This window comes from Paroedura picta, chromosome 3, assembly GCF_049243985.1.
Source record: "Paroedura picta isolate Pp20150507F chromosome 3, Ppicta_v3.0, whole genome shotgun sequence".
Lineage (NCBI taxonomy): Eukaryota > Metazoa > Chordata > Lepidosauria > Squamata > Gekkonidae > Paroedura > Paroedura picta.
Window position 1 is genome coordinate 143,464,827 of NC_135371.1, and position 14,919 is coordinate 143,479,745.

General features: G+C 40.5%; 1 protein-coding gene across 1 annotated transcript in view; it reads right to left on the minus strand.

Annotated features, from left to right (window-relative positions):
* Positions 1-1,029: 1,029 nt before the first annotated feature.
* The window catches only part of MAP2K6 (mitogen-activated protein kinase kinase 6), a 77,835-nt gene continuing 63,945 nt past the window's right edge, over positions 1,030-14,919 (minus strand). Inside the window, exons 11-12 of the mRNA XM_077328348.1 lie at positions 8,058-8,103; positions 1,030-5,132 (exon numbers count right to left, since the gene is read on the minus strand). Of these exons, the coding sequence (XP_077184463.1) occupies positions 5,055-5,132; positions 8,058-8,103 (124 nt within the window). The 3' untranslated portion in view covers positions 1,030-5,054. The remainder of the gene's footprint in view (positions 5,133-8,057; positions 8,104-14,919) is intronic.

The window sequence follows — 14,919 nt, forward strand, 5'->3', positions numbered from 1 at the left end:
AGAACATATGTTACTGCTTAGATCTGGCTAAACGCTTCCAGTGCAGGCCCGGATGAAATATTAATTAGGAAATGCAATCCTTCTTGACTGGTTCATAGTTTATGAAATCATAGAGCTCTGGGGGGTGTAAAAAGACAGACATTTGGATTGTAAAGTACGCATGTTCTTTATAAATATTATAATCATACTATACAGAGCAAGGAGCCATTAGATTCTACACTCAAACATCTGTAGCGATGTAATAAAAATTAATGAATGGAACTGGCCACACAATATAATACTCCACATGGACCAGAGATTTCCATTCATAATTCTTCATTACCCAACAATGCCTGTGGTTTATTTATGTCAATGAATTCTCAGTGGGTAAAAACTGGCTGTCACACCAACAAAATAGAGCTATAAAGATCTGCACAGAAGTGAAGATGAATTGGGTATGGATTTTGAAGGATTATGCCTACTAAAACTTAAAACATATGCATACATTCCATTTGACAATTGTTGTGTGATAAAATTACTCTATATGCTTCCCTCACGAGTGAAGGCATGCCTTATGGTAAAGCTTCAGTATAAGATTGCACTAATATGGGAAATACTAATACTTGGTCTTGGGTTGTGTTGTATTCATCACTAAGTGGGAGAGAGGGAGATGTGTACATGGAAGTAACACACAGGATCAGAAACGATGTATAATTCATGGAAAGGAACCCAGGTAATTAAGAGGCTGGGGGTGAGGATATGATCTCTTCTTTAGCAGAGGGAAGTTATGCTATCATGGTCTACATCTGGAAGTAAAATAAAATTGCCAGGTTGTGTGCCATGAGATGACAAGAAAGCAATATCTTAATGATGACAATGCAAGAGTTGCCCGTCGATTAAGCAGGAAGAGGGCAAATGTGTGAGCAGCCCCAGGGTCATCCATTTTCCTCCATTGTTCCAAAGAATACTCATCAAGGGGTACTGCTACTGTTTCATAAACGTCTAAGATGCAATCAGAAGAATGATAGTAATAAACGTGACCACCCAAAGTATTATGCAGTGTTTATTCATTTGGCATCATGCATGGTCGTATGTGCTGGTGTCAACAATTGTGTTTAGCCCCATGCATGGATTGTGCCTTGCTCTTTTTTGCTCTGAGGACAACAATATTTAAACAATGGCATACCCATTTCTAGAGCTTGACATCATCATTTGACTCCTGTGGCAAATAACCATTGCTTTAAACATGAGAAAGCACAGAGAAAGTACTAGTTTGTCCAGTGTAGCACGTGGGAAAGAACAGAGGTCATGTAGCGTAAAATATTCAGAAGTACCTCAGTGGCTTAGGAACTTAAAATGGATTAGGCACTTTGACATTAAAAGGACATTGGAACAATCATAGAATTTCATATCGACATTTACTAGAATAACAGTCTTCCAGACATAGTCCCTGTGGTTCTTGGGCTGAGCACACCTAGACCCAGTTTCATATATAGTTTTTAAGGAACTGCAACAGCTATTTCTTAAAATCCCTATAAGCTTCAATTTGTATAAGTTATATTCAAAGAATGCAGCCATACAAAATGAGGGGGAAAGAGCCTCTGGAAACCTAGACATCATTTGTATGAATAAGTGCATGTGTAAGCTATTATTCATTCTAGAATCATGATTTCATTTCACATTGTCCTGACTGAAGAGCTGAATTTGCTTGCAATTAAAGGAGAGTGTCTCTAGGCCACTTTACACATCTCTCTCACAAAGATTTCATTTGTATGTATGAAACCATGCACACACTGAACATACAACAGGAAACTGGTGCCAGTGAGGGCTTCCTGCTATGTATATACATGGTAAGACTTACCTACAAGTGTGCATCACATGTAATGGCACATACTTGCCAGTTACACACACTTTCCACTGAAATATTATCACTCATCGTATGGAAAGCTAATATAGTAAGTAAAAGAACCATGGAAATCCGGGAAGGTTCTGATCACGGAACTTGTTAATTTCCAGTAAACCAATGCGAATTTCTTGATCTCTGAGATATACTTTGGCATTACCATCAGCTTAAGTAAATCTCAAGTATCTTGCTGAAATTTATTTGTGACTCTTAATTCTTTTTCTTTGCGCTTCTAATTCCAACTATATCAATGAACCACACATATAAAGCAGATCTAATCCTGTTCATTCCTCAATCGGAGACAACCTAGCCTATATATTTTTAAAAATCCAATAAATGAAGATTTCACAACCTCTCTAGGCAGCATACTTCAATGCAAATCTTCATTTATTATAGTCAAGAACAGGGGTAGTCAAACTGCGGCCCTCCAGATGTCCATGGATTACAATTCCCAGGAGCCCCCTGCCAGCGAATGCTGGCAGGGGGGCTCATGGGAATTGTAGTTCATGGACATCTGGAGGGCTGCAGTTTGACTACCCCTGGTCAAGAAGTTCCTTCTGATGTCTAATCTATTTTCCTTCTGTTGGAACCCATTGATTCTGGTCCTATCCTTGGTGGACTCTGTGATCAACTATTCCCCCTCCCTTGGCAAACTTTAGGAACAAAATTAAAATTTGGACTCCACCTTAACAGCTTAAAATTATCCACAGAAATGATGTGTTATGTGAACTTAAAAACAAAAACACACGAGTTTTAAAATTTAGAAGGGACAGATAACCTTGGCATGCTTTGTTCAAGACTATGAAAAGGTCTTTGCATCTGCCAAGAAACAAATTACACTAAGACATAACTGATAGAACAACTAAAAAAAAAAAACACCTAAGTGATTAAGGAACTTAGGCCCTATTTACAATCCAATAAAACCTGAGGCATGTAGTGTTGATTCACAGAACTGTCAGCTTTCTAGACTGACTTACAGCAGACAGCACTGGAATTCTATTGGAAACTGGTGAGAGTATTAATATCTGCTCTTAACACTGATTCTGTCATATTAATCCAGTCTGTCTGTTACCACAGCACTCAAATAAAGGTGTTCTGAGGTCAAGAGGATGTGACATCCAAACAAATCTCACTATTCCAAGAGGAAAGCAGCAAAAACATTCTTTGAAGCAAACATCAAGATCTATATGTAGGCACACCAAAAAGCTGGTTTTAAATGTCATGTTTTTCAAAGTGAGAATTGATGCTGGAACCAGTTCTAAACACTGACTGGCTGAGCTTTAGTCACAGCTGAAAACAATCAATCAAAGCAGCTCAAAATCAAAGGGGGGGGGGGAGATGACTGAAGGAAAAAGGGGAGGACCCTAAGCACATACAATGGAAAACTAGGGGCAAGTTACAAGACATCCTAGGCTTTTAATATTACAACGAAATATGAACCTGCCTTATATTCTGTCTGCAGTTAAATGTCTCCTGAAACGTTTCCAACAGACATACACAAGGAACCAGTTGCGCTGTGAAGTGCAAACTGTAGGAAAGGCAAGGCAACAACTCCCTTGAACAAAGTCCGTATTACAAACACTGGTGCTCTGGAACATCACCTGGTACAGCCACTGCTGGACTTTTGAGCTGCCTCACGCTGATGCCATGCCCTGCAAAGCAGCACTGCAAAGCAGCACTGCACTGGCCTCCACCAGCTGGCGCAGTGGTCTCATCATACAGCACTGAACAAGGAGAAGTTGCAGCACATCAACCTAGAGATGCTCATAATCCACCACACAGTATGGCCACGGCTAGGAATAGTAAAGGCAGTAGCCTGTTGTGCACGACTCCAGAAACAGCTACCACCCAAATTTGGATTCGGCCCTATCAGGAATGCAACACCTCAACAACTCCTATGCATTGAAATCCTAAATTCAGTTTGGACAGAGACTATTTTAACATGTATCGGACATGAGCAAGACTCACTCGGGCCCAGAAAGAGAAAAACTGCAAAAGTAGAGGGAGGGGAGAGAGAAAGGAAAATGTTTCAAAATATTAGTGTATGCATGAGGTCTAAGTGTCCAATACACGCTATACATATATTTGCCAACTTGAAAGTCGCATTATGATTCTTTCCATCTACCTGGACTTTCCCCTCTTATTGAACTCTGTATTTCCACTACTCTAATTTGCTTTTACAAATCTCCCTTTCTCCAGTCAAGTGCAATAAACTAACTATTATCTGCAAGATTTCTTGTTTAGTTGGAGGTAACCAATTATGGCTCACCATTGCTTAGCTAACCACCAAAAGGCTAGCACAGCTTTTCAGTTCCCATATGCAAATTCAAGAAAAAATGCATATGTTTCTTCTCTGTGCTAGTCCCAGATGCCCCGGAAAATAAGGATGATTTCCACCACCACCACCCCTTTGAGGATATCCTTGCTCACTGAAGACTGCAGGTATAAATCAAAATAACGGGATAATAAGACACCAATAACACCACGAACAGCAGGTTTCTGGATCCTCGGATGTCTTTCAAGGACAAATCCTACATCTCACATCTTCCAAAGGAGGATGTGGATCTCCTAAACTGGGCTGGGCCATCTTAATATCGGTCGCATGTTTTCTTGAATTTAAATACTTCCCCATTCCATATGGTCCTTCTCTTTCCCAGCCAAGTCCAGTAAATACTAATCTTTGTAGCTTCAGCTGTTGGAGCCTTCACTCATCACTGAACTTCCACATAAAAATAAAAACAAAGATTCTATTCAAATCACGCTCTTAACATAAATATTAAAATAATAGTAGGGACAAAATATAACTCTACATAGAACTTCATAACTACCGTAGCACCTATTACCATAAACAAAAGCAATTCTGGTTTGATAAGAAACAGGTACAGGGGGAAGCTGAGAATATGATTAGAGAATTCTTGACAGTCATTTAAATACTTAAATCACTCTTTTTAATTTTGTTTTAAGGTAGACAACCTTATTAAAACTCATTTGACTAACGAGTTCATTCTATGTCACTATGGATACCAAAGAACCCTTTAAAAAAATTCAGGATCTTACACACACACAAAAGGTCCAGAGGCAGGTTCTTCTCCAGGACTTCCCTGCCGCATGCCCTCCGCCCAAACACACCAGTCCCCTGAAGGGCAAAACCATTCACGTATAAGTCCATCCCTCAGTTTCCCAGGATAAGCTTGACAAAAGAAGCCACATCTGTCTCTTTGGATTCATGTATGGTGAAGAAAGGGTGTTGCTAAAAAAGAGGGAAGAAAAGAAGACAGACAAGAGAAATCATGTGAAAAAATTCATTTTGAACCCTGGTAGCCATCCTAATATTTTGGAATGACCAAACATTTTATCCCTTCTTTTGTTTCTTTTGAAATCTGTTTACTTAAAAAAAAAAAACAACCCTTTTCAGTTTCTCAACAATTCAATGTAGGTTTTATAGACTTGTTTGCACGCTTTACAGTTTTTATATACAATTCATATACACAACATAGGTCATTTATTATATATTATTATTATATTTATTATTCAATATTGGAAAATATAACAATTCACTGAACAGAAAATGGCGCAACTTTTTAAAAATTATACAAAAAAGAGAAAGGATAGTCAAATGTATTGTATTTGAAGGACTCTCTCAGTCTGAGCCAGGAAAAAGGTTACTGGTATTTCCCAAATGGTGGGATTTAATTAATGTTATATATAAATGTGTTAAAGATTTATCGAGTGATATTATCCTGTCAACCCACTCCTCCCTCCCAAAATGGTCAATGATGGGCCTGAAGGGGGTAAGAAATGTGCAAATATAGCTTGTTCTCAAAAATGTCTGCTGAAGAGTGGCAGCACACCCCTCTACACTGTAAATAACAGCACACCCCTCTGTCCCCAGGATGTGTGCTCTATGGAGCACAGTCAGTTTATGAAAGTTATCAGTTTATTAGTTATCAGTTTATCTACTGGACCTGTTGCCCACCAGACCCAACATCTGTCCTTCTGGGAATGACTGCCACTAATGATATCCTTATTGGGGAACCCCCTAATAACCTTCCCCCTAAAAAAAAAAACCCAACCCCAGAGTTTTCCCACATACATTCTGAAAACCACTGCACAAAGCAGAAGAAAAGAGAGTTCAAATCAGAAAATTAGACTTTCTTTCTCAGTGGCTGAGTCACTCTCTCATTTTCCATCTCAAACCTCAACTGCACAAAAGAGCTAGGAAGCAGTCTTGGCGTAAAAACACTACCCTTGTTCCAGCACCACAATGTCTACTGCCATGGGAAAAAGGGGGGGAAGTTCAAAACCACAGGATCTAGCAACATTAATGTCAGCCATAAAATACCACAATGTTGAGATACATTTGAAAGGTGATCCAACATCATAATTCAACAAAGTAGCACAGGGTTGCCAATGGGCGGTTGGCTGTAGCAGACAGCTTTTCTTATAACCTACCCTTCTGAACCCCATGAGTGCTAAAAATCACCTGGTAAAACAACACTATTCCAAGGAATGGGGACGAATTTCCAAAAGAAAGAAAGAAAGAAAGAAAGAAAGAAAGAAAGAAAGAAAGAAAGAAAGAAAGAAAGAAAGAAAGAAAGAAAGAAAGAAAGAAAGAAAGAAAGAAAGAAAGAAAGAAAGAAAGAAAGAAAGAAAGAAAGAAAGAAAGAAAGAAATCCAGGCCTTCTATGCATGCTTACAAAACCATTCATAAAAGCAAAATATAGCCCATCATTATGGACCATGATGCAGAAATCACTTATACTACTATCTGATTTATTTTTATTTACTATTAGATTTATGTGCACAGTATTTCCTGTAAATTGTTCGGAATCTTGAAAGACAACAGAAACCAAAGCCGCTTGTTAATGAGAGCTATAAAGTGGTGGCTGACTTGAAGCACCACAGAGTCACTGTAACCTTACTGTCAAGTATAAAGATAAGTAAGATACCATCTCTGGAGGGAGTGAGGGAGTGACTACTGTTCCTTTCTATGCAACTGTAGTCATGTCACATTTCAAAAGATATATAAGCCTTTCTGCTCCTTATGGAGAAGATTTTAGAAGATTTTGTTTAAGATTCTGTTTTTCAGCATTATAAGATTCTATTTCTCAGCAGGAAGAGTGTGAAGGCAAGGTTAAAAATCCTGGCATATGTGATGTGACATCTACGTACCCTGAGAGAGTCATCCACATGCCTGGGGGGGGGGGGGGTTAAATGGAGTATTGGGAGTAAAGGGAATCACTCCAGTAATTCTGGAACAAGTCCCCCAAGGTAGTCTGGGTTTAGAGAAGGAGGCTGACACAGTTCACTTCCCAAGAAAAAGCAGTCAGGGGGGGAGGTTCAAAGGGAAAGCAGTGGTCAGTACAGTCAGAGGGCAGTAAAAACAGACACACATCACCCCCAAAAAAACAAAAAAAACCCACACTGTGTTTGTATGAGAGGGAATTAAATGGCAGAGAACTAAGTTCAAGCCCCCCCCCCCGAAAAAAAAGCTGCCTGGAAAAAACAAACAAACAAACAGCAATCCCTCATCTTACTGCAACTTCGGGAGGGGGGGTATGTCAAAATAAAGTTTAAAACACAGAAAACACCAAGGAGGAAGACAACAGGAAAATCCCACTAAACAAAAACGCTTGCTATGTGAAAGATTATATGAATTCCAATTTTTCCACCCTTGCAGCAAACAAAAACAGAATTGCAAACCAAGAATCCAGGGCAAAGCCAAGCCCCTTATCCCCAGACTGAGTAAACTAGCTAACCAGTACCCGCACCACACCTAGCAGCTAAACTCTTTCACGAGGACACCATCTCCATCAAAAACCATAACACAACAATGGGAAAGTGCACTTATCCTACACTTATATAGATCTGAGTGCCACTGTGATGAATGGGAACTTTGCTATTGGCAAGCAGCAGTGCCTGTCAAGCTTTGGAGGATCCCTATTCATGTTTCCAAGGCTGGAAAACACACACAGACACACACATGGTTGCCTAGCATGTCTGCACCAGAGTTTCTAGGTGGGTTTTGTTTTCAGAGCCGCCCTGAACCACACCCAAGATCTCTGAGATGTCTTCTGAGACTATGCGCATACCAAACTTTGCCTCCTGAGCCCTGAACCTTGACACAGTTCATGCCCATTTGTAGTCTGCTGAATCTGCATGGAGACAAACTCACCATTAGTTCTGGGTACGTTGGCCTTTCTTCAGAATTCTTCTTTAAGCTTTAAAGAAACAAAAGGATAATTGGGTATTTTATTCAATATAACAAATTGTTAAATACTCCACCGCAAAGATCAGAAACAAAACTTTGTAAAGGGGGGTGGAGGAGAGAAAACTGATTAGGAAAAGAATAACAAAGCAAACATCCTGCTATAACAAATATCAGGAAAGGACATTTGGGGACACTCTTGATAATGCCTTCTGAATTTCATTTTAGGGAACTAAAAGACAAAACATAACTGGGCAACGTAGCCTCTTTGGATAGAAGGAGGCTTCATATGTTTCAGAAAGCAGTACGGAAAAGACAAAGCCCTGGGCAGATAGAATTTAGGAACCATAATTCTGTAAATTGCATGGATTCCGTCCAGCATTTTCACCAAACATTTTGTGGAGACACCATGACGATTCAACTGGTTTAAAATTGTTAAATGGTAATACTGTATATATGCATTTATTGTTCAGGACCATTCTAGCCTACCATTCTCCATCTGAAGATGTTTCTCATGGGACAAACCAATGTATACAACATTGTTTTATTGGCTTTAAAAAATACTGTGGATCACATAACCCTTCCCATCATCTTTGATCTGCTTAACCCTTTACCAGAATGTATATCTTGGAATTACAAATGGTCTCACGGATCATCATCGTCATCCTGTCTCTAAATAGCTTTACTGCACTGGCTGGGTGGTAAAGTTTGACTGTGAGGGGAGAGTGAGGTGAATGGCTAAAAGATTATTTATTCCCAGCTCCCTCCAGCAAAAAATAGCTTTGAAGGCAGGATGTAATAGTAATTTACTTCCTGACAAAGTATTTACGGGGAAGATGCTTGAAGTGACTTTAAAAGATTTTGACACGTACACAAGCATTGGAAGGGAGGGGAAGGAGGTATAGTGTCACACTGAGGAAAACAAAAGTGTGATCATCAGCCATAATAACAGACCCTCTTCTGGGATTTGCCAAACTAGGGAGGAAGTGAAGGATGCTTACTGAAGGGATATTTCCTGCCTGGTTCTTGTTACATTATCCCTGAACTCAGGTTTACGGAAAGCTCTTATGTTGTATAATGGCAAAGATAAATGATTCACACACACATTGCCTTTCCTTACCAAAACTGACAGAAGAGGGAGAAACTATAAAATCTGAATCAAAGCCAACCCAAAAGAAATATCAGATTCTAGTTATGCTGTTTTTCAACTCTGCATAAATGTATTCAACATATAGGGAAGGATCTAGACTCAGTTTTCCATTAATGAAAGCCAAGGGGCAATGCCTACTACAGACCCGCAATTTGCCTTTCCTACTATTTCTTAGGGTTCCTTGCTTTGTATGAGTCCCTCCTACCCACCCACCCCTGCTGGATCCAGCTCATATACTTTATTCCAAACTGATACATGTTTCCAGACTTTACAGAAAAGAACATATACAAAGCACAGCCTAGTTGCGGTGGCTCAGAAAAATGTGAAGATATGAGAAAAATGACAAATTTCTTGGAGAGATGCACCCCACCACTCCTGTGTGCAACCTTAACATGCATTAGGTTCAATACATCAAGCCAAAGATAAATAATCAGGTTGGTCCAGGTAGTCATAGACCTTTTCTGCACTGGAGGCCTTGTGCTGGGCTGCAAGCTGGACTTTGAGCTGGGGCAGCTTGCCCCACCTCTTCGGGCTGCCGCACAGGGAAGCATTTGGCCCAGGGCAACTCATCCGCCCTAGATTTGTGCTCCTGCATGGAAACTAGGGCAGTGAAGTTCCCAGTGTGGAAACAGTCATAAAGAAGCTCTCCCTGGACCTAAATGATCTTAACACCTGTCATTCATATACCAATATATGCTTTTGTAGAAATCCCACTCAAACAGATACGATGTGCAGCTCTTCTTGAATGAAACAGATTATCAAGATCATTTCAATTTGGCTTTTGATCCAGTTTTGGAAATGAGACAGCCTTGGTCAGCTTGACAGACTTAATCCAGAAAAACACAAGGTGAGCATGCCCCTGTTGGCTCTCCATGATTACTCTGAACTGGCTATCTGGCATGGATATCTCTGTTGTTAACATTCCTCTCAAGCAAACCAGAAGTGAATGGTGGTGTGGGGATATTACTGCATGACCTAATAGCACCAATGCAAGATTCCATCTTCTCTCCATCACTGCTTTGTTGTTGTTATGTGCGAAGTCGTGTCCGACCCATCGCGACCCCATGGACAATGATCCTCCAGGCCTTCCTGTCCTCTACCATTCCCCGGAGTCCATTTAAGTTTGCACCTACTGCTTCAGTGACTCCATCCAGCCACCTCATTCTATGTCGTCCCCTTCTTCTTTTGCCCTCGATCGCTCCCAGCATTACGCTCTTCTCCAGGGAGTCCTTCCTTCTCATGAGGTGGCCAAAGTATTTGAGTTTCATCTTCAGGATCTGGCCTTCTAAAGAGCAGTCAGGGTTGATCTCCTCTAGGACTGACCGGTTTGTTCGCCTTGCAGTCCAAGGGACTCGCAAGAGTCTTCTCCAGCACCAGAGTTCAAAAGCCTCAATTCTTTGACGCTCGGCCTTCCTTATGGTCCAACTTTCGCAGCCATACATTGCAACTGGGAAGACCATAGCCTTGACTAAACGCACTTTTGTTGGTAGGGTGATGTCTCTGCTTTTTAGGATGCTGTCTAGATTTGCCATAGCTTTCCTCCCCAGGAGCAAGCGTCTTTTAATTTCTTTGCTGCAGTCCCCATCTGCAGTGATCTTGGAGCCCAGGAAAATAAAATCTGTCACTACCTCCATTTCTTCCCCATCTATTTGCCAGGAATTGAGAGGGCCGGATGCCATGATCTTTGTTTTCTTGATGTTGAGTTTTAAGCCAACTTTTGCACTCTCCTCTTTCACCCGCATCAACAGGCTCTTTAGTTCCTCTTCACTTTCTGCCATTAGAGTGGTATCATCTGCATATCTGAGGTTGTTGATATTTCTCCCTGCAATCTTGATCCCAATTTGTGACTCATCTAATCCCGCATTTCTCATGATGTGCTCTGCATACAAGTTAAATAGGCAAGGCGACAGTATACAGCCTTGCCGAACTCCTTTCTCAATTTTGAACCAGTCAGTGATTCCATGTTCAGTTCTCACTGTTGCTTCTTGACCTGCATATACATTTCTCAAGAGACAAATAAGATGCTCTGGTATTCCCATCTCTTTAAGAACTTGCCACAATTTGTTGTGCTCCACACAATCAAAAGCTTTAGCATAGTCAATGAAGCAGAAGTAGACATTCTTCTGGTACTCCCTAGCTTTCTCCATGATCCAGCGTATGTTGGCAATTTGATCTCTAGTTCCTCTGCCTCTTCGAAATCCTGCCTGTACTTCTGGAAGTTCTCGGTCCACATATTGCTGGAGCCTAGCTTGTAGGATTTTGAGCATAACTTTGCTAGCATGAGAAATTAGTGCAATGGTGCGGTAGTCTGAACATTCTTTGGCATTGCCCTTCTTTGGGATTGGAATGTAAACTGACCTTTTCCAATCCTGTGGCCATTGTTGAGTTTTCCAAATTTGCTGGCATATTGAGTGTAGCACTTTTACTGCATCGTCCTTTAAGATTTTGAATAGTTCAACTGGAATGCTGTCACCACCAGTAGCTTTATTGTTGCTCAGACTTCCTAAGGCCCATTTGACTTCACATTCCAGGATGTCTGGCTCCAGGTCAGTAACTACCCCACTGTGGTCTTCAGGGATGTTAAGCTCGCTCTTGTATAGTTGTTCTGTATAATTTTGCCACCTTTGTTTAATCTCTTCTGCTTCTGTGAGGTCCCTACCATTTTGGTCCCTTATCATACCCAACTTTGCATGAAACGTTCTCTTCATATCTCCAATTTTCTTGAAAAGATCTCTGGTCCTCCCCATTCTATTGTTTTCTTCTATTTGTTTGCACTGTTCATTTAAGAAGGCATTCTTATCTCTTCTAGCTTTTCTCTGGAATTCTGCATTCAATTGGGTGTATCTTTCTCTTTCTCCCTTGCCTTTCACTTCCCTTCTCTCCTTAGCTATTTGTAAAGTTTCCTCAGACAGCCATTTTGATTTCTTGCATTTCTTTTTCTTTGGGATGGTTTTAGTTGCTACCTCTTGTACAATGTTGCGAACCTCCGTCCATAGTTCTTCAGGCACTCTGTCTATCAGATCTAATTCCTTAAATCTATTTGTCACCTCTACTGTGTATTCGTCGGGGATATGATTTAGTTCATACCTGAGTGGCCTAGTGCTTTTCCTTACTTTCTTCAATTTAAGCCTAAATTTTGCAACAAGAAGCTCATGATCTGAACCACAATCAGCTCCTGGTCTTGTTTTTATTGACTGTATAGAACTTTTCCATCTTTGGCTGCAGAGCACATAGTCAATCTGATTTCTGTGTTGACCGTCTGGTGATGTCCATGTGTAGAGTCGTCTCTTGGGTTGTTGGAAAAGAGTGTTTGCTATGACCATTGTATTCTCTTGACAAAATTCTACCAGCCTGTGCCCTGCTTCATTTTGTACTCCAAGGCCAAACTTGCCTGTTATCCCGGTTATCTTTTGACTTCCTACTTTAGCATTCCAATCCCCCATGATGATAAGCACATCATTTTTTGGCGTTGCTTCTAGAAGGTGTTGTAGGGCTTCATAGAACTGATCAACTTCATCCTCTTCAGCAGCAGTGGTTGGGGCATAGACCTGGATCACTGTGATGTTGAATGGTTTGCCTTGGATTCGAACTGAGATCATTCTGTCATTTTGGGGATTGTATCCCAAGACTGCTTTTCCTACTCTCTTATTGATTATGAAGGCTACTCCATTTCTTCTGCGAGATTCTTGTCCACAGTAGTATACCTGATGGTCATCTGATTTAAATTCACCCATTCCTGTCCATTTTAGTTCACTGATTCCTAAAATGTCAATGTTCAGTCTTGTCATTTCTTGCTTGACCACGTCCAGCTTGCCTTGATTCATGGATCTGACGTTCCAGGTTCCTATGGAATAAAAATCTTTACAGCATCGGACTGTCTTTTCGCCACCAGTTACTTCCACAGCTGAGCGTCCTTTCGGCTTTGGCCCAGTCGCTTCATTCATTCTGGCGCTACTCGTACTAGCCGTCTGCTCATCCCCAGTAGCATATTGGACACCTTCCGACCTGAGGGGCTCATCTTCCGGCGTCATATCGTTATGCCTATTGGAACTGTCCATAGAGTTTTCATGGCAAAGATACTGGAGTGGTTTGCCATTTCCTTCTCCAGTGGATCACCTTTTGTCAGAGCTCTCAGCTATGACCTGTCCGTCTTGGGTGACCCTGCACGGTATAGCTCATAGCTTCACTGAACTACGCAAGCCCCCTTGCCACAACAAGGCAGCGATCCTTGAAGGGGGATCACTGCTTAAAGCCTACCTAAAATCTGTGTCAGGTCATCTGGAAATGTGGGGTAAAGTGTAATTAATAAGCTGATGACCCAAGTTATCAAAGTTTTCAACTAGTTCAGGTGAGTGGGAGAACATGTGCTTTGCATGCAGAAGGCTGCAGATTCAGTCCCTGATACTTCCAGTTTAAAAGACAAAGTAATATCTTACATGCAATACCTCACCCTTGAGTCCCCAGAAAGTTGCTGCCAGTCAGAGGAGATGATACTGACTTTGATGGACCAACAGTCTGCCTCAGTAGAAAGTAGGTTCATATGTTCACACGTGCTCTTCTAGCTACCATTTAACTTCCAAACAAAAATTATGATATCAGTCATCACTTGTAAATCCTTAAATGATTTGGGAAGAAGATATTTCAGAGTGTGCATGTTACTCCATTTTGTGCTAGGTGAAGGAGTTTATATTATTCAAAGGTTTTAAATGATGTACAATTTATATTGAAGACTTTTAAAAAACTTTTGAGGTCTATGGTTGCTTTTGTGCTGCTTTCCATTCTCATCTGATGTATATTTTCATAGGATGTTCTATGTTGTACCATCCACTCAATATTATATGAGGCCCTGCATCATGCATCCAGCCCCAGTCTTAGCCACTCAATGTGGCAACATCATCACTGGACATCGGAATTGAGGGTGTTCACACTTGTCATATATCGAATGTGACTCAAATATGAATTAAGGACATGGGAGGCTAGATTCATGCCTACCTTCCTTTTGTCATCAGTACACCTACATAAAACCCCAGGTTCATCATGCAATTGCAATGCAGTTAAACTTTAACAGCTCAAAGAAATTATTACTAAAAATCTCAGGCAGCTGCATTAGGCCCATGCACCACATATTGGATGCCTGTGTTATGCATGATTACAGTGATTTTTAATGGTATGTTCTTTCTTTTATCTTTTTTTAGGATTGTACTTAAACTCTTCAAGCTTTCAGTCAGTTACGGCACCACTTGTGTAAGTTGTTTTCTTCCCCTTTAAAATGTTTTAATATGTTTTAATATTAAATTTTATTTTAATACTGCATGCCATTTCAGGTATTATTTACAACAAAAATATGGCTAAGATGTCTCATAAAACAAAAAAGGAATTAGAAATGAACAAAAGGATATGTGGGAAGAGTGTGAGGTATTCTTTTGTTCGTTTCTAATCACTGACCACAAATCAATATCTGCAATCATGTTCCACACGACAGTTGCCTTCAGCTGGCCTTCAATCCCAAATACTTAATTTTCTCTTACATTAATTGAACAAGTAGGATCACCATGCATGCCATCTTTTTTCCTGTAGACCTAATAATCAGAGACATTGGTACAAGAAGAATTGGCTCCAAATAGGGAATGGAAGAGGAATGCTACCAGCGAACACAAAACACCAAACCGTCCACTAAAA